General features: G+C 41.4%; 1 protein-coding gene across 1 annotated transcript; it reads left to right on the top strand.

The window, feature by feature from the left end:
* Positions 1 to 5,742: 5,742 nt before the first annotated feature.
* On the top strand, positions 5,743 to 7,179 carry LOC311061456 (cytochrome b-c1 complex subunit 1, mitochondrial-like; the record flags this gene model as incomplete). The annotated part of the gene is made up of 1 exon (XM_084080106.1): positions 5,743 to 7,179. One exon carries the CDS (start codon positions 5,743 to 5,745, stop codon positions 7,177 to 7,179), a length of 1,437 nt encoding a protein of 478 aa, XP_083936232.1.
* Positions 7,180 to 21,712: the final 14,533 nt, after the last annotated feature.

The raw sequence follows: 21,712 nt of genomic DNA, 5'->3' as shown, positions 1-21,712 counted from the left end.
AAAGTTGGATCCCATGTGTAAAATGGCAAACTGATCAATGCCTCTAGCCTAATGATTTGAAACAATCAATTTTAACATGGGGGGGAAAAGCAGGGATTAAGAGTCATCATGCATAGTGAAAAGGGTGACATACAGTACCAGGACAGATGTAAAACAATGATGTACTTATTTTGTGATAAAAGGTTATCAATCTAAAAGTGATATATTTGCATACCTGGAAAAGAAACGACACCAGATTTTTTGCAGCGACAAACTTTTAATCACTTGCTTATGTTCAAATTACATACAAAACAATTTTAATCATGAGCATTCAGTCAACTAAATATACCACAGCTTTAATTGACAACCAATGTGAGTCTTATAAGAGCCTTTAATGGCCAACTGCTTATTCGTCAGACGATTCTGAGCTGCTGTGCTGTGTTCCCATCTCAAAGTCCTCATCATCTTCATCAAAATACCCTGTATAATCGATGTCTGGCTCAGTGAAGCTATCCTCTTGAGAAGAAGGCTCTACATCCTCAATGTCACCAAAGACTTCATTGATGATTAGCAGAATTTCTCTTGCATGTTTTTTTCTGAATACGGGAAGGTTTCTAAGAATGTAAGACAAGTCAAATATGTGTGTGCAGCGTACTACTACTGCATCTATGAGCTCAGCACTGAAACCAGTACATGCTGACTTGCTAGTGTAGACATGTGCTGTGTCTTTTTCTAAACAACTCATATACTCCTCTAACATTTCCCGGATAAGAGATTTGTCCTCTTGTGTTACCACTCTACATTTCCCTTGCATGCCAGCATCTTGTTCTATTACCTCATGTTTGGGGCTAGGCTCGTCACAATCTTCACCTGCACATGAACATACAGAGTGGCAATAGCTGCAGCAGACATGCCCTGGCTCTACACTTGTTGGCTGGTTTTCAAAATGGCCGTACAGTGCTTTTCTAAAGCAGCTCTTAGTGCCAGTGTGTATCAGTTCTTTCACTTCTGGACCAGCACTTACAGTTTTTTTTATAGCATACAAAATTGCATGTGACTGTAACCCATTTCTGCCAGCCCTTCCAACTTTTTGAACAATGTCTTCAACATCCTCTGGCAAACCATACATTACAACATGAGAAACATTAGGGAAATTCAAGCCCATCCCAAGAGCTGTTGTTGCAACAACCACTCGGCAGCTCCCCTCTCCCTCTCCACTAAAGGAGGCCAAAACTCTGTCTTTGTACTTTGACAGTGTGTTGCTGTGGAAAATTCCTATAAGGTGGTTCTCAGCCTTCTGATCCTGGTCTCTGTTAACCCAAGCATCTTCTCCCAATTCTGCTTTAAGATAGGTGAACACTCTCCCAACTAACTTCAGTGTTCTGCAATAGATTATGATGGGAGACATTGATAGACCCTTATCTTTGACCTCCTTTACTACCCAGTCCATACAGTTCAAGTTATCAGCAGGAACCCGACTCAGTCCCAGCCTGATGTTTTTCCTGTTTGGGCTAACAGTCACGAGAGTTGCCTCCTCCATATTCAGCATCCTGGTCACACGGCCTCTGTTCTTGTTATCAGCAGATGCTGTCAACGCTAAAACAGGTAAACCTGAAAGACAATAAGTGCACATGTATCAGCAAACAAGCATTAATGAAGAACTGCTGTGGGCTACACTTTCTATAGTGTTATAAAGGGGAAATAATTAGGTTATTTATGTTATCGGGTAGCTTCAGGTAAAGACTGACATTTCCACATATCATACTGTATTTTCTTTACATGACAAATAACTACACTTGGACAGCACCAACTTCTATGATCTGCTCCTGTAGTGTAAACACCCCTCCCCCTAACCTGGCTAAACAGGGGGGTTAGCCTCCCCAAGTTGCCAGCACAACACACCCCTCCCCCTAACATTAAAAATAGGGGGATTAACCTAACCAGGTTGCCAGCCCAATGCACACACAACCCCCCCCCCCCCCCCCCCCCCCCCCCCCCCTTAGTTCATTCAGCCTGGAAAAGGCTTCTCTGAAGGCTGGCTTCCCGTTTGCTCCCAGTCCCCTGGTTGAAAGAAAAAGAAATCCTACATTGAGTCTAGGTAGCAGCAATAGTAACGTGCATAGTTGCATTACAACAATACAGTTACAGTAAGATCTGTGTTTAACATTTGGTCTGTTTGTGTGTGTTAGCTTATTGTTTATAATATAATGTTTGACCTAAATAAAACATAAATGTTACAACACTTCGTCTTTGAACTACTGTAACCGTATTTAGAAACACGCTGCTCTGTTTTGTTTTACAGTTTAACATTACAGTGTATGTGTAGTGTTAACAATTACACTATACAGCCATTTAACGGCGTTTAGCTTACCATTTGTATGCGACGTGAACTTCATCGACGTCAATGCCCAGTAGGTTTTCACGATACACTTGTGAGGAAAGCATCTCACGCCATTTATCTTCCAGTAACCATGTCTCCGGGCTGCCAAAGACCAGCTGACATCGGCCGTCGAGGATGTCGGTGTGTGCTGCATTATCTACGAGTTGCGCAGCATAGAGTCCCAGATTCGTAGCCTCTTTGATTTGATCTGCTACGAGGGCAGTCAAAGGAGACACGACGATCAATATAGGCTTCGGCTTCGTCCCCAGTTCTTTCGCTACCAGTGGAGCTAGTTGGTAAATTAAACTCTTGCCGAAGCCAGTCGGGAGGAGAGCAAAAACATCTTTTCCACGCAGAAAAGCCTTCAGTGCCAAACTTTGCTCTTCTTTCAAAGAAGAAATATTGTCCAGTTGAGAAATAACTAATGTTATTGCAGCATCTATCGTCATATCGGTGTTGCTCATGGTAGCGGCCATGTTGACTAGTGAAGAAACTACAAAACAACAGCCGCTCCTATATGGCGTCACATCCTCTTTTGCCCAGATCCCGCCCTTAGCTCACGCTGATTGGTCCGTACCGGGAGCGGTACGGTGTTAGCTCAACCCCTTGAGCGATCTCAGATGTAGCTGTCTTGAGGAACCTGGTTACTCAATACCGCCACCTCTGGCAGGGTCAGGTTACTGACGATGGGCCTCCCTCGCCCGATTTTATCTGCACTGGACAATAAACTGCATTGCAACCACAATATTCTACTACAGAAACTGCACAACATTGGTTTTAGCGAGTTAGCCTCCAACTGGTTTCAAAATTATTTACTGAATAGACACCAATCTGTAAAATCTGGGAGCACTCGGTCTGAGTTCCGTCCGGTCTCCATGGGTGTCCCCCAAGGCTCCATCTTAGGCCCCGTTCTTTTTACTTTATATATCAATAATATAATTTCTCCCCTTAATGACTGCTATGCACATCTTTATGCGGATGACACGGTCATATATTGTATTGCCAAGACAGCCCAGCTTGCCAATAGGAAGCTGCAGCTTGCCTTCAATGTCCTCCAGGAAGCCCTGGTTGAGGTTAGGCTGGTTTTGAACTCAAAGAAAACTAAGTTTATGATATTCACTAGGGCTAGAAACTCCAACCATGATAACTTAGACATAATCTCTTTGAGTGGCTCTTCAATTGAGAGAGTCTTAGAATACAAGTACCTTGGAATATGGCTCGATGAGAAATTATCATTTAAACTTCATGTTGACAACCTGGTCACAAAACTTAGACAAAAAAATGGGCTTTCTTTATAGAAATAAAGCATGCTTTCCGGTTTTGTGTAAAAAAAACATTATTGAAGCCACTTTTCTGTCTGTCCTGGATTATGGGGACACTATTTATATGACTGCTGCGCCATCAATTTTAAAGCGCCTTGATACAGTATACCACTCTGCCTTAAGATGGGTAACTGGTGACTGTTATGGCACCCATCACTGTACCCTTTATGGGAACGCTAGCTTATCCTCTCTCTCTGAGAGTCGTGATAAACACTGGTATCTCTTCATTTTTAAAGCCATCTCAGGTATGCTCCCGCCTTATATTTGTGGCATGTTGGAGCAGAACCCTAGCTCCTACCAGACCCGCTCAAGTGATTTCCTAACACTTAAGGTTCCATTTGCTCATTCAGACCTAGGCAAAGCAGCATTTTCTGTTAGTGCTCCATCTACTTGGAATGAGCTCCAGAAGTCCCTAAAAATTAGATCACTGCCTTCCTTGGGTCAATTTAGGGCAATGGTTTCCAACACTTTTATTTCAGACTGTAACTGCTTTAATTAATTTTCTTATGTATCTGTTTTAGTTCTGGTAAATATTTTGAGTATTCTTTGTCTTCTGTTATTTAAATTAATATATTCTAATTGTATATTTGTATCTCTGTGGATAAAATTGTTGTATCTCGGCTACATTGAAAATGAGGGTCTGCCCCTCAACTGTATTCCGAGTTGAAATAAAGGTTATGATGAGGAGGACGACACCTTGGTCACCAGGCTGGGCCCCGCGTCAGAAACTCCGGAGGAGCCGCCCCACACGCCGGAAGCTCCCACCTCCAAGGTGTGGAGCGGATCGTCTCCACCACCACCCGTGCAAGCTGGGACGCCTCCCCTGACTGGAGCATCCGCTCCCACATACTTTGGACCCGGTACATACAAGATAGACGTTTGGCGTCGAGGCAGCCTTCCAGGCCAGGGGGACGGTGAACATCTCCACCCGGCTGGCTACTCGCGGGGGTTCCAGCCCCCGTACCGCGCTCTGCTGGGTCCATTATGGTATTATGATACTGTCACGATGTGACACGGATGGAAAAACGGAACCCAAGAGCAGAGTCGGACAAGGAGGAATTAAGGTGGTAACTGAGACTTTACTTAATATTAAGAAACAAACAGTGGAAAACCCTCAAACACGAGGGAAATAAGGAATCAAGTCACGACACAGGGAGACCAGGAATCAAGTCATGACACAGGGAGACAAGGAACCAAGTCACAGGGAGAACACACAAATCAGACCATACTACGTCGGTGACAAGGACTATCATAATACACTGAGGCACTGGCAGGTAAGTCATTAAATAGAACTCGGAGTCATTAGCCCTAAGGGCCTACAGCCGGGCGAGCCGTGGGTTCACAGCAGAAACGAGGTTCAGTAAGGAGTAGGGGGTGGGGCCGAGGAGAGGTAGCACCCGAATCATGACTTGAATCCAAGAAATTACGGCCATTCTCCAGCACGGGTGGTACCTTGTGTCGCTGCATATGCTGAATGAGTGTCTCGCGGGCCATTTCCCTGACTGTATGATCGTTGTTAAGCATATTGATAAGGTGGCTGGTTCTGGTGGCACACACACACACACACACACACACACACACACACACACACACACACACACACACACACACACACACACACACACACATACACACACACACACACACACCATATTTGGAGCTATAGTGAGAACTCTATCGAGTCATTGTGACATCAGCAGGATAACACGGGCATCCCGCTAGGTTATATAAAGGACAAGCGCAGCCACAGTTTTCACCTTTGATCAGCGAGCTTGGAATACCACACCAACCGGTTGTCTTTTGTCATCGAAGACAAAATTCTTAACTGTGAAACATCTCCTCTACATTATCAGTTGACTACTTAGTGCTTACACGACAACCAAGAGACTGTCTCTAGCTAAGTTCTAATCAATCACTTCCGCAGGCCTTGTCTCAACCACGCTTAAGGTTGCACACAATAACCTTTACTGGAACATAGGGTTTAGTCTTCATCATTAGTTGCATTCTTACTGGACACACCAGTCTGAAGCCGTTTCTTACACTTTCGGTTTGCCAATAGAAATGACGGCATCTACACACAGAGTCATCAGTACTCTGGGTCAAGCCCTCTCCAAATCCCACAGTCCCATCCTCCGGTCTTTGAGGCGTGGACAGACCTCAGTCAGTTATGCCCAGAGCCTGGTGGGAGCCCCAGAAACCCGCCTCTCTGTCCTGGACAATGGCTTGAGGATTGCCTCAGAGGACACTGGACACGCCACCTGCACAGTGGGACTGTGGGTCGCGGCAGGCAGTCGCTACGAGAGTGAGAGGAACAATGGAGTAGGTTTCTTTCTGGAGCACATGGCTTTTAAGGGGACCAAGAACCACCCCCAGAACACCCTGGAGCAAGAGGTAGAGTCCATGGGGGCTCACCTGAGTGCCTACACCTCCCGAGAGCACGCTGCGTATTACATGAAGACCCTGGCCAAAGACCTGCCCAGAGCTGTGGAGCTGCTGTCAGAGGTGGTGCAGAGCAACTCGCTGAGCGAGGCAGACGTCGAGCAGCAGAGGGCCGTGGTCTTGCGGGAGCTAGAGGAGGTGGAGGGCAACCTGCAGGAGGTGTGCCTTGACCTGTTGCATGCCACAGCCTTCATGGGCACCCCTCTGGGACACAGTGTCCAGGGACCCTCCAGAAATTCCAGAGTTGTTGCACGTAAGGATCTTGTGGAGTATATCAACTGCCACTACAAGGCTCCTCGCATGGTGCTGGCTGCTGTCGGAAGTGTGAACCACGAGGAGCTGGTCAGCTCAGCCAAGACTCACTTCAGTGGATTGTCTTTCGAGTATCAGGATGACGCTGTCCCCGTGCAGTCCCCCTGCCGTTTTACGGGCAGCGAGATCCGTGTGCGTGACGATGCGTTACCCCTGGCACACATCGCCATCGCTGTGGAAGGAGCTAGCGCCACCAGCCCGGACATTGTGCCCCTCATGGTCGCAAACTCTATCATTGGCAGTTATGACGTTACATATCTCGGCGGAAAGCATATGAGCAGTCGTTTGGCTCACCAGGCAGCGAAGCACAACCTGTGTCACAGCTTCCAGACCTTTCACTTATCCTACAGTGACACCGGCCTGCTGGGTATTTACTTTGTGACCGATGGACTGCACATCGACGACATGATGCACTGGTCACAGAATGCATGGATAAACCTTTGCACCACGGCGACAGAGAGTGATGTTGCCAGAGGCAAAAGTGCTCTTAAAGCCAGCCTGGTGGGACAGCTTAACGGAACAACGCCGATTTGTGACGATATCGGCAGGCACATCTTAAACTATGGCCGGCGTATTCCTCTGGCAGAGTGGGATGCGCGCATTGACGCTGTGACACCCAAGATGGTGCGTGACATCTGCTCTAAATACATCTATGATAAGTGTCCAGCTGTGGCTGCTATCGGTCCCATCGAGCAGCTACCCGATTACAACAGAATGCGCAGTGGCATGTATTGGCTGAGGTTCTAAGTTCACACTTTGTGGAATGCACGCATTAACGCTGTGACACCCAAGACTAGGGCTGCACGATTATGGCCAAAATGATTCTTGCTTATTTCGATCAATATTGAGATCATGATTATTTATCACGATTATTCAGCGAGTTCAGTGGTTTAGTAATTACTGTAACATTACTTGTTACATACTGTAACAAGTAACATTTTAGACTGCTATTTGCATGTCAATAAGTTATCTAACCAGCTTCAGAATATGACATAACTTTAATTTGCGTAGGTTCATAGTTAATCAATCATGAAAATCTGGGCCTTTGGGCATAAGTGATTAAGTTTAGCAGTCTAGTACTGTTAACTTTCACCTTAATCTAATTAGATAAGTGGTTATAGAACTCCTGGGGGGGGGGTCCAAATGGACCCTGACAGGTCTGTTATGGGACAACCAAAGCCCTGATTATTACTTTGTCACTAAACACTGCCTTGTCCCAGGCAGAACACGCACAGGGTGTGGGTGTCCTGAGTTGAAACTATATAGTTTCAACTATTGTTGAAACTATTCGAGTAATACTCAGTTTATTATTGGCTGACGTTCCACTATATCTTCACAAGCTTTATGGGTTCATGACAAAAAGTAAGTGCATGCAGGGTTATTGTATTGTTGTGTTCATGCCTCGTAATGCACAATTCCTGTTGTGTAAGAAGATGTAAGAAAACATACCTAACGTCATTTGTAAAATGTTCATATGTGGCTGGAGGAGTTACCAAGGTGTTTAGCTAACCATTTCTTTATGACAAGAGACGTACTGTATCGCCGTTTATGGTACCTGAAAAGTGACCAAACTTGTAGCGTACTAGTGTGGTGTATTTCAAGGCTGATACAGTGGAATATGAAGTTATTATGATATTAATACATATAAACACAAACGGTTAAGGGTCTCATAATATTAGGGGACCAAAAGGCTAGTTGGGAGAGAACAGCTGTGGTTGTCTGTTACAGAGGAGGTAATCAAGATAGCACCTCCAGCCATTGCCTAATCAGTCCTCACATTTACATAGAGATGTGTGATGAGTACATCACCTGATGAAGCTTCAAAGGCTGACTGAAATACTTTGGTAAAGAACAGAGGGTAGTCATCAATGTAAATAGCACTAATCATGTGTTCCTCTTTTTTACTGATTCTCCAAGACAGGTCAAACAGTGGCTGGAAGCCAAAAAGACTAGGCTAAAAACCTTTCTCTATGATAAAGCCTATAGCCGAAGTGTATAGACTCAGTCACCCTATAGTTATCCTCTCTCCCCTCCCCTGCCCACCCCCCGCCCCCCCCCCCCCCTTCTCCTCTTGTCCTCTCTCTTCTCGTTCTCCCTTTGGTTGTGTGGGTTTGTGTCCCAATGGTACAATGGTACAATCGTAATTAACCCTGTACGGATTCACGCTCTAGTAAGGCCTGCCACTAATTCTACAACCGGGGACCCGCTCCCCGGAGTTTCTTTTATTTCCCACGTCGCAGGTCCATGGACTGTCAATACGGACCCCCAGCTGCGGCTCAAGACTGTGACTGCGGACCGGGCCTCTCCATGGAGCACGACCGTGGATTTCGACTACACTGCACTATACCCATGGAGCACGACCGTGGATTTCGACTACACTGCACTATACCACTATACTATATATACTGTATACTATCTTAACATTCTTATATTATACCATTATATACTACATACACATTACTGCTGTACTATATTATACTATCATATATATCTTACACTATTATATGTGCTACTATTGTTACTGTTACTACCTGCACTGTATCTCTCTCTGTCTCTCCTCTGTCTCTGTCTCTCTCTCTCTCTCTCTCTCTGTCTCTCTGTCTCCCTGTCTGTCTCTCTCTCTCTCTCTCTCCTTTCCCCCGACACGGTCGAGGCAGAAGGCCGCCGCCCTAGAGCCTAGGGTCTGCCTGACGTTTCTTCCAGTTAAGAGGGAGTTTTTCGTTGCCACTGTCGCAAAAAATTGCTTGTTCAGGGTGGGATTGTCGGGTCTCCTCTCTACATGTAAAGTGTCTTGAGACAACTTGTTGTGATTTGACACTTTAATAAAATTTAATTGAATTGAATTGAAAAAGCAAGTTTGTAAGAAACATAGATAAGATAATATAAAGTTGAGTTGCAGTATTTTTCCCTGACTGTGAAAAGCCAAAGGTCACCAGACTTAAGCAATGGCTAATGTAAATGTAACTTTTTGTAAGTAGACTCAGGATGAGAAATAGTATGATATTCTAATATAAAACTTAAAACCTGTTGAATATACATAAGATACATTGTATCAAGGATTTCTACTTTTACTGCTTTAATAAAAACTAGACTAAAAGGTTTACAGATCAAAGATCAATTCTAGGTATTGAAATAGTAGACAATAGTCTTTCTTTAATGTTTCTTTTCATATAACTATATTTTAGTACAGAAAAGTCACAGGGGACAATTGTTTATTTACACTAAAAGCTCCAAACACAAAACTGTATTTTAAATAGGACTGTATGTGTGTAACTTTGGTTTGCAATGATTTAATGGAATACTTTTTGGTCTTATTTTAATGTGTGTGAAATGTTGAATGTGGATAATTGAACAAGGAGTTGTTAGGACTAATGAAATTAAGTACCAAATGTATTGGTTATGATATATGCTTAAAAACGGAATACTGTTGTGCCCGCATACTAATTAGAGCTTCTGTGATTGGATGATCGATCTGTCAATGAGAGGCGGGTGTTAAGACCCCGCCCCGGAGGCAGTAATGTGTATAATATAGGCACTGACATTAGACAGAAACAGTGCGCAGTACTACATTGGCCTGGTACCTTGTTCGCCTTTTTGACAATAAAAGTGAATTGTTTGAGAATGGAAACTCCGGTCTCTGAGCGTTGGCTTGTTTCCCCGTCATTTGGATATTGACTCGTATTTCTACCGGTTCTCTTATGGCCAGAGACGACACTAGCTTCCATTCAATGTTGTATTCATTTGGTGAACGTCATTCTCTGCTGTCCCCTTATTCGGCCACCAGGGGTCGTTCTTTTTCAATTATAACTGGACAGTTCATGACTGGAAAGTGAATGACATCTTTGGATGTCAATTATAAAGTTCTGTTCAAGCTGAAAAGAAACACTGCTAATGTCTGCAGATGTCTTAATATTAACATTGAGCCTTTATGGGTGATTGTTACCATTGTAAAGATGTTTGGATACTCATTTGTGATTACAGTGATATATTTTGGATTGTTATGCTAATTTTTTTTATCATGACAATGCCTAATTATATATTTATATTCTATTTGTTATTACAAAACTGCTGTAAATAATACTGTGAAGTACTGGACTAATACAAATACAAAACCAAGTCACGTCTCCTCATCCATTCTTTGCATCCTGACCGATGCACCACCTTGGTTATTGCCAGGGTTGGGAGGGTTACTTTTAAAAAGGAATCCCCTATAGTTACAGATTACTTGCTAAAAATTGTAGTCAGTAACGTAATCCGATTACTCCAATTTAAAAAGTAACTACTAGTTACTTTCAGTTACTTTTGGATTACTTTTAAGCAAAACTATTTAATTAGATAATACAAGTTTTACCATTGATTTCGTCATTTTAGAGGCAATGCCACTTGGCCTTTGGTGTTAAATGGTGGTAAATGTTTTGAGTGCACAAAGGCCAAATGCCAGGGCAAGAAGGCCATCAAATAAAATTATGATTTTTAGTCCACAGAAATAATGAATTTAACTTGAAGGTTAAGGAGGATTTAATTTTAATATAGTACAAGAATAGAGTAACTATCTGTCGGCTCCTCTCCTCTCGGCTCCTCTCCTCTCCTCTCCTCTCCTCTCCTCTCCCCTCCTCTCCTCCCTCCCCGCTTTGCTTTGCGGCCCTAACCTCTAGTCCCAACCTCCCAACCTCGGTCATTAGGCCGCCTGTACTGTGGGTAACCATGACCATCATGAGGCAGTCGAGTGCTGTCACAGAAGTCTTTAGGGAAGCTGTTATTGACCATGCAGGGGCTGTTAGGGTTGGCTGTCCCACAGGGTCCATGTAGCATGGCTTGACGCAGAGTGGCTCCTTCTGTGGGTCAGGTATGTCTGCTAGTACACCGCCACTCTTTGAGTTTGCCGTAATTGTGATAAAGAGGTCAAACTTCCTGTATATGGTTGCTATGGCAACCTGCCATATCAGGCTGAGGAGGGTCTGATAGGCAAATCAGAGAATCAATCAAGCCGAGAGTCTGATCACAGATCGAGGTGGGGTAAGATGCCTAAAACATAGCCATGTGGCAACAGTCTGTGGCAAGTTTCGGGGCAAATGGAGTGATCCTGTGCTTGCTTACCCCGGACGAACTTTCGGAGCCTTTATCAATTAAATAGTAGTAAGATAAGATAAGATATTTTTATTTCAGGAGAATCTCAGAATTTGTTTGGAAGATGTCTAAATTTCAATACAGCAATGTATTGATATTAACACAATATTGAATTGAATTTGAAACTTTAAAGCGGCACTATTTAACTTTTTAATAATCTGTAAGGAAGAGTATGATAATACAATATAACTTATATGGAATGGTTGTATTTTGTCTCCCTGCTCTTCTATTGAGACATTTAGATCGTGTCAAAGGTCATGTCTCACCCAGACACAGGATCTGACACCAATTTTTACCTCATGGTCAAGATTCAATTCATCTGAGAGAGAGACAGTGTAGGAGATACAGACAGTAGGACAGCTGAGAGGGAGACAGTGTTTAGGAGAGACAGACAGTAGGACAGCTGAGAGAGAGACAGTGTAGGAGATACAGACAGTAGGACAGCTGAGAGGGAGTCAGTGTAGACAGACAGACAGACAGACAGACAGGACCACATAGCTGGGTATGGGGAAGATATTTCGATGCTCCGGGCAGAATGTAAACTGTTTCTGCTGTGAGAATAAGATAGATGAATGTGTAGAACGTACATAGACCTAGCCTCTGACTTCCTGAAGCTCAATTTATGCTCCATTGCCTTGCCGTTGCTTTACTGATAAGAACTCATGTAGATCTGCCCTGGTCAGTGACACATCGTACTACAGAGTATACATTTAAGCTAACAGTCAGTGTGTGTGTGTGTGTGTGTGTGTGTGTGTGTGTGTGTGTGTGTGTGTGTGTGTGTGTGTGTGTGTGTGTGTGTGTGTGTGTGTGTGTGTGTGTGTGTGTGTGTGTGTGTGTGTGTGTGTGACGGTCCTGTAGGATGACAGTCCTACAGGACAAGTGGTTCTCAAACTTTTTCATGCCAAGGACCCCCAAAATGATATGTATTTGGCCGCGGACCCCCATCTCAAATATTTTGTTCCAGGGACCCCCAGAAGCACAGATTTGAGTTAAGAATGTTCGCATAAAAATATATATATTCAAAGATTTGCACACATTTTCATGATTTTTCAAAAATAGCAGATCTACAAGCTCATAGCACGGCACTCGGTGCCGCGCACCGAGTGCCGTGCTATGAGCTTGTATATCTGCTATTTTTGAATAGCCAAAGTATAAAAGGTCATAATTATTGTGATGCTATATTTACACATTTTGCTGGGTACCCCCTGGAACCCCCTCAAGTACCCCTGGGGGTCCCCGGACCCCACTTTGAGAACCAATGATGTAGACAGTAGAAACAGGGACAGGAGTTATAAATCCTATTATGCAACACATGTGTTTCATGTTATTATAACCTGTTAACAATGTTTACTGCATTGTCCCTGATAAATAAACTAATCATTAATCATTTGGTGTGTTTGTTTGATGTTTGAGAGTCATTATTGGTGGTGGACAGTGCATGTGCTTAAGTACAAATTTGAGGTATTTATACTTTACTGAAGTATTTCCAATTTTCAATACTTCTAATTTTAGTCCACTACATCTCAGAGGCAAATATTGTACTTTTACTCTACTACAATTATTTAAACACTTTAGTTACTTTGCATATACAAACATTAATCAGCCTTATACACTATTCAAAAATAGCAGATCTACGTGAGGTTGCTGTTTTCAAAAGACTCCATCCTGTACTGGAGAGTGATTTTTGTGTCAGTGCAATGTCACTGGTGTACACTTTATTCCATCGGTGGGTGGAAGCGAATATATATTTTTGTGTATTTTTAAAACAAAAGTCCATCAAATTCGATTTTTAATTACTTCCTGTAAACACAAACATACTGTGTAATGACAAAGATCAAGGGTTCCCAAACGTTTCAGGCCCACGACCCCCCAAAATAATCATTGAAATGGGGACCCCCCACCCTGACAGGCACTTTTAGTTTGACTCGGTTCCACAGATAAATATTGTGAAACTAGCTGATCTACAAGCCTGTAGATCCGCTATTTTCATTATGTTTGCCTCTTTCTTGGGTAATATTTGACATTTTTTCCAATTTGGTATTAAAAAGGCCTTTAAATTAAAGGTCCTTGAATTGTAACTTTAGAAATGTGCAGATAGCCTACCCTGTATACACTTATACTGTACGTTGGTTTATTTGCTGTTGAGTGAGAAAACAAAGCTGTTTAAGCAAATCATCTGTGGACCCCCTAAGATCATTTGGGGACCCCTACCACCAGTTTGGCAACCATTGATATAGATAAGACGTTTATGAATATAAATAAATCTTGATTCCATTCACCTGTTTGATTCCCATAGCTGCACGTTCCTCCAATTGCACCGATTTTAATTAGGGAGACAACATTGGTCTGCTAGGTTCTTTATCCAACTCAAAATGACGGTCAGACGGTGCATTACTTGTTTTATTAAAATATGCATCTGAAAACATTGGAGGTGAGAAATAAGCAATGCAGTATTAGGCGGGTGCAGTTATGGTTTGACCCAAAACTAATTGCAACAAAAGGTTTTTCAATGGATTATTGTAGTATTAGGTGTACTTAATAACATATCAAAAGTTTACAAAAATCGGACCACTAGAAAGGTAACATTTTCAAGATGGCCGCCGCCAGTTCCTTAAAAAGACCATTACTCCTTCATTATTCATCCTAGACAAGTAATATTGGTGCCTAACCCCATGTTTTGGTAATCTTGAAATCTAATTAGCATATATAAATTATAGTCAAATGATTACAAGTTCAATTATAAAGGAATTGGTTATAAGCATGGTTATAAGCACATATATATATATATATATATATATATATATATATATATATATATATATATATATATATATATATATATATATATATATATACAGTATATATAACAATATAATTGGACATTTCTCCCTTTTCTACATAATGCCCAGGATTGGTGAATTGTTAATTCACATTCTGTTGAAGCTTTCAGGAGATTTCTTTCCATACCAAAAAGGAATACATTCATTATTACTGGGTGGTACTGTGACATTTGTAAAAAAAACATGGCTGTAAGTGATGTTACACAAATCTTGGAATAAATTCCTTACCGAGAAGTTTCTTCACTATTTTGTTGGTAAAGGTGAAATGAAATAATAATCCTGGTCCACTAGGGCAGTGGTTCCCAAACTGGGGGTCTCACTCAACCGTAAACAAACCAACATACAGTATAAGTGTACAGGGTATCTGCACCTTTCTAAAGTTACAATTTAATGACTCTTAAGACCTTTTTAATAGCAAATTGGCCACATTCTCAAATATTACAGTGGAGAAATGGCCCCTTATGGGCCTGGAGACAATGTGCAAGTCAGCACAGAGCTATCACAACATTTAGTGTCTACTGTCTTGGGTAGGGGTGGTAGAGGAGTGTGGCCGGATAGGGTTCAGATTTGCTTGTCACAGACATCTTATTCCTGAGATTGTAGTAGTTGTGTAGGTTTTAGTGCAAAATTAATTTGACATGTCTTTTATTTTGTGATTGGTACTGCTGGCAATAACCTTGAACTTTCATCTTTTTTTCTGGATAATTTTAACTTTAAAATTTGATTTGAGGGGAGAGGACGCTCTGAGCCATAATGATAAGTTACTGGGGGCCCCTGGGAATATTAATGGTCAGCCACCAACCAGACACCGACTCTCCTGTGAGCCAGTCAGACATAGGGACACCCCTGTCTGCCTGACACACAGTCATGCACCACGTGGAGGTCTTACAACCACAACTATGGGGGTGGGGGGGTCCCTCCTCACTAACTATGCCCACTCACGAGTGCCCATCTCGGGCATAGGAGCCAGCATGGAGGTCCACTTGGGACCAGTGGGACTATCCAGTGAGCCAGGCGACATAGGGATACTCTTCTTAGCCTAACGCATAAGCTTCATTTCGGAAGTTAGTGCAGAGCTGTCAGAACCTCCTCACGCTGTAGGACAGAGTGAGGAGGAGGTTCTGACAGCTCTGCACTAACTTCCGTAGCCACCCCTCTTTACACACTCACACTGATTGCCTTCCTAATGTGTTAAAAAAGTTTTTCAAAATCTTGTGTCTACAAGATGACAGTTTGATTCACATTTGATCCGCAGAGCTATCCAAAATGTTTCAATATTGCAAGCAATACTATATCAACTGACAATATTCTCTTTCTCTGCCACCTTCTGAATGACTGAAAATTGTGACTATTGTTTTGTTGTGTTTTGAGGATATCTTGAAGCCTTGTTCCAGTAAAACAAATATAACTAGTTGAAACGGGTGAACATTTCAGAGGGTTTTGATAGAGTCAAAAACTAAATATTGGATTTCACAATTATCTAAATGTATCTCTGCAATTTGGTCCTGTGGATTTCTATGCCCCCAAAACATAGGGTTAGACACAAAAAGTACTTGTCTAGGATAAATAATGAAGGAGTTAGGTTATTTTAACGAGTTTTTGGCTATTTTGGACGCCATCTTGAAAATAACACCTTTCCAGTGATCAAACTTTGGTAAACTTTTAGTATGTTATTAAGGACACCTAATACTACAAAAAACTGTTGAAAAACGTTTTGTTGCAATTTGTTTTGGGTAAGGTGCTTTTTTTTCATAACTGCACCCGCCTATATACAAAAGTGCCGCAGCATTATTTGCTCCCCTCTCTGTCCCTCTCTCTCCCTCAACTGCGCTCTGATCAGTGCAGTGTATCTAAACAGATGAACACAGACACACACACAGACACAAAGAACAAACACCAAACAAACTACATACTATAAGAAAACGTTACAAATGGAATGAACATAGCGCAGAAGCTTTCCAAAATGCTATTAGGCATAAACAAGTCCAATCACAACTGGATAATTTCCTAGAAAAAACCTTTGAAGAAAACAGTGAAAGTGTAAACAGGGCAGTAGAAGGTCTCAATCATATATTTGAACTAACAGCCTCACTAGCAAACCTAAAAGTATCAAACAGGAAAGCCAGAAAAAATGTTGAGAATGACAAATGGTACAATAACGACTGCAATAATCTCAGGAAAAAATTAAGGATCTATCAAACCAAAAACACAGAGACCCAGACAACCACAACACACGTCTCCAATATGGGGAAACACTGAAACAATACAAAAATACAGTAAGAGAAAAAAGAGATCAACATGTTAGAAACCAACTGCAAGATATCGAGGATTCCATACAGACAAACAGCTTCTGGGAAAACTGGAACAGACTTAATAAGCTAAAACAGGACGAACTACCCATCCAAAATGGAGATATATGGGTGAATCATTTTTCTAGCCTCTTTGGCCCAATCGAGAAGAATAAAGAGCAAAAACAAATAAAAGATAAACTACAAAACCTAGAGTCAGTCGTAAAAGACTACCAGAATCCACTAGATTCCCAAATCAACCTAAAAGAACTACAAGACAAAATAAAAACACTTAAAACCAAGAAGTCCTGTTGGGCTGACGGTATTCTAAATGAAATGATAAAATTCACCAACCTCAAATTCCAAATGGCCATACTAAAACTCCTAAATATCGTGCTCAGCTCTGGGATAAATATGACCCAAATAACTACCGAGGGATCTGTGTAAACAGCAACCTCGGAAAGATCCTCTGCATGATCCTCAACCACAGAATTCTAAACTTCCTCACAGGAAGCAATGTCCTGAGCAAATCACAAATTGGCTTTCTACCAAAATATCGCACAACAGACCACATTTACACTCTAAACACCCTAATTGACAACCAAATAAAAAAAAACAAAAGCAAATTATTCTCCTGGGGCGGCCATAGCTGAGTGGTTAGTGAGCCCGCCTAGGGAGCCAGAGGCCCTGGTTGCCCCAGGTTCGATTCCAGGCCACGCCAGCATATGAGTCGATGAAATGAAATTTGTCCCTGAGCAAGACTCTTAACCCCTAATTGCTCACAGGTTCTCATTGGAAACAAGACCGCAAGGACTTTCATGAACGACCTGTTAAAAAAGGAATTATCCTTATAAAAATTATCCTGCTTTGTCGACTTCAAAAAAGCATTCGATTCAATTTGGCATGAGGGTCTGATGTACAAACTGTTGGAAAGTGGCACAGGGGGAAAACCTGACATCATAAAATCAATGTACACTAACAACAAATGGGCAGTTAAAATAGACGAAAAGCACACAGACTTTTTCCCCCAAAGCCGAGGAGTTAGACAGGGATGCAGCCTGAGTCCAACACTCTTCAACATATATATCAACGAGTTAGCAAAAACGTTAGAACAGTCTACAGCTCCAGGCATCCCCTTGGCAAACACAGAAATCAAATGCTTACTTTTCGCAGATGACCTGCTGCTGCTGTCTCCAACCAAGGAAGGACTACAGCAGCAACTTGATCTCCTACACGTATTCTCTAAACAGAGAATACGCAGTGGCAGAATACCTGAGCACCGTGACCGACCCAAAACAAAGAAAAATCTTAACTAGGTAGAGACTCAGTGAGCACAGTCTTGCGATCGAGAAAGGTCGTCACAGGCAGACCTGTATCCCGAGAGAAGACAGACTATGCACCCACTGCACACAAAATGAAGTGGAAACCGAGCTACACTTCCTAACCGTCTGTCCATTGTACCAAGACATCAGAGACACATACTTCCCACAGAACCACACACAGAGATTTTGAAAAAATGACCAATGACAAAAAACTCCCATATCTGCTGGGCGAAGTACAACAATGTGCAAACACAGCAGCAAGATTCGTGAGTTGCTGTGATAGGAGAAGGATATCAAACGGAACACAACCACCCTAAAGACTAATCATTGTGTATATTCCTGCACTATACCTGCACCCAGATGGTACATAGAAATTGATCTATTGAAGATTCTGACTTTCAAACGTACATATTTTTTGTTTTGATTGTATTGCTGTATTGTTGTATTGCGCTTTTTGCTTTGGCAATGTAAGCGTATGTTTTCTCATGTCAATAAAGCCCTTTGAATTGAATTGTGTGTGAGTGCAGCAGTCCCATAGCTCGGAGGGAACGGGACTGTCGGCTGACACTGTGACAAAACTGAGCTAAACTTAGCTAAAGCTTTAGCAATAAAGCCATTTCATGATGACTTTATTTCTGATCATATCATGATCAAGACAATGGTTGATGTTTTCACAGAGCAAAAAAAAAAGAAAGAAAAAAACATTTTATTTTTTTTAGGGCCCCTTCATGCTCAGGGGCCCCTGGGCACGTGCCCAAAGTGCCCATATGGTAGATCCGGCCCTGTATGGAGACACACACACACACACACACACACACACGCACACACACACACACACACACACACACACACACACACACACACACACACACACACACACACACACACACACACACACACACACACACACACACACACGTACACACCATATGTGTTCATTACAATAGCAGCAGTACACCAATGTTCCTGTCTATATGCAACGTACCAATGTAGCAGTGAGACATTAACTTATGTTAAAGGACAAGTTTGGGTTGTGTAGTTACCTAGCCATAACTCCACAGGTGGACAAGAAATACAAAATAATTGACTTACATTGTACGGCGAAACAGCTCTCAAAATAACTATTTTAGCACATAAACGATTGCAAACAAAGTTGGTTCAGACAATATAGAACATCACCAAACCCAGTACTTTTTTGTTTTTTTTAATAAAAATGTCAACTTCCTGTTGACTTAGCTATTTTTATTAGGAAGAAAACACGGTTTGAATCTGTGGATCCGGATCCAGATCTTCAAATAGTCAAATCAACAGGAAGTTTACATTTATTTTAAAATGACTAAAGTAACTAGTAACTAAAGCTGGCAAATCATATAGTGGAGTAAAACGTACACTGTTTGCCTCTGAGATATAGCACCCAAAAATGCAAATACTCAAGTAACGTAAAACTACCTCTAGCACATAAAACTATCATATTACTACATTTTTGACCTCTATGTGAGAAAACTGATGGTAAAAAAATATTAAAAAGAGAGAGAAGTATGTCTAAATTAAAGCTGTTCATTTCAACTTGAAATGTATCATCACCAGATCATATCACATGCATACAAAAAGAGGTAAATAATGAAGGAATAATAAATGTAAGTGCACAATGCAAGGAACTGGCCTACAGTTGTGAAATCATTCTCCAAGTGATGCTTATTTTTAATCAAATATTTTTTTTATCAAATCTTTGCTTCCGGGGGTCCCTGGAAATACTCCAGTAAAATAAAAATAAATACCTAAAAATTGTACTTCTGGAACAAAATATTTTGAGATGGGGGTCCGCAACCAATTTTGGGCTTTCTTGAGATGAAAATGTTTGAGCACCACTGAGATAGCAACATAAGAAATAACAATTGTGAGCTTGTAGATCGGCTATTTTCAGATGGCCGAATTGTATATAAAGCTGAAGATGTATGTTTTGTAATAACAATCAAAATCTACAAAGCAACTAGTAAACTACAGTTTTCAAATAATTGTAGTGGAGTAAGAAGTAAAAGTATAGAGAATTGGAAATACTCCAGTAAAGAAAAAAAAGACTAAACATTTTACTTAAGTACAGCACTTGAGTAAATGTACTTAGTTACTTTACACCACACTGAGTCCTAGGTGGGAGGTACAGTAGTAGTCTGACTAGTTTGTTTTGAGAGGTCTGTAGTTTTGATTATTATTACAACACATACATTACCCACTTCAGCCCTATATACATCTGCTATTTTCAAAATATACATTTTTAACTTGTGAAATGGGACATTCTGCATAATGAGTACTTTTACTTTTGGTACTTTAAGCACATTTTGATACCAATACTTTTGTACTTTTACTCAAGTAAATGTTTTGTCATGTCAAGATGACATGATATGTTTTTGGGCGTGGACCCCCATCTGAAAATATGTTGTGCCAGGGACCCCCAGACGAGAAGATTTGTGTTAAAACATTTCAAAGCAGCTCAACACCATCACCCTCTACCTCTTTATCACTGGGGAGATTTGAGAGACTGGTCCTGCAGTCTCCCAATGACACTTTAAGCCATTCAAACCAGGAACACATCTGTGTAATCACTTTATCCATACGTTTTTTTAAGATTTCTTTGGGCTATTCAAAAATAGCAGATCTGCAAGCACCGAGTGCCGCGCTATCATGAGCTTGTAGATCTGATATTTTTGAAAGATCTTGACCATTTGTGCAAATATTTGAATATATATATTTTTTTTTAAAGGGACTATTTTTAACTCAAATCTTTGCTTCATGGGGGTCCCTGGAACGAAATATTTTGAGATGGGGATCGGCGACCAAATACATATAATTCTGGGGCTTGACGTGAAAGAGTTTGAGAACCACTGATATTAAAGCAACACACGTTTTTCAGAAAACTGCTAGGATTTATAAGTCATTTGTAGAATCCCCAGAAGCAAAGATTTGAGTGACAAATGTTCGCTTAAAAAAATATATATATATTCAAAGATTTGCATACATTTTCATATACATGTGAACATATAGCAGATCTACAAGTTCATAGCGCGGCAATCGGTGCCGCGCTAAGAGCTTGTAGGACACCCCAGTGCTCCCAGTTGTTCTGACATCACACGTCAAAGAAGATCTTTGAGATCCTGGTCCTGCAGCTCATGGTGAGTGACTCCCTGGACCGCCTGCAGTTTGCATACTAGAAAACATTGGTGTGGATGATGCCATTATCAACCTGCTCCGCAGAACCTACCAGTGGTGGAAAAAGTACTCAAATTCTTTGCTTAGGTAAAAGTACCAATACTGCAATATAGAACTACTGTTACAAGTAAAAGTCCAGAATTCAAAATTTGCTTGAGTAAAAGTACAAAAGCATTGGCATCAAATTGTACTTAAAGTACCAAAAGTAAAAGTACTAAAATGTTTAAAAAAGCTCTTAAAAAATAGATCTACAAGCTCACAACGCGTCGCGATGCGTTGTGAGCTTGTAGATCAGCTATTTTCAAATAGCCTAGGTATAAAATAGGGCTAAAGTGGTTAATGTATGTTTCACAATATCATAATTTATACCTGAAAAGTAACTAGTAACCAAAGTTTTCAAATAATTGTAGTGGAGAGTGGAACGTACAATATTTGCCTCTGAGATGTAGTGGAGTAGAAGTAAAAGTACTAAAGTGTACTTAAGTACAGTACTTGAGTA

Source organism: Gymnoscopelus microlampas, assembly GCF_963454915.1.
Source record: "Gymnoscopelus microlampas genome assembly, chromosome: 15".
Lineage (NCBI taxonomy): Eukaryota > Metazoa > Chordata > Actinopteri > Myctophiformes > Myctophidae > Gymnoscopelus > Gymnoscopelus microlampas.
Note: the sequence above shows the minus strand (reverse complement) of the source record. Positions and strands in the feature narration are given on the sequence as shown.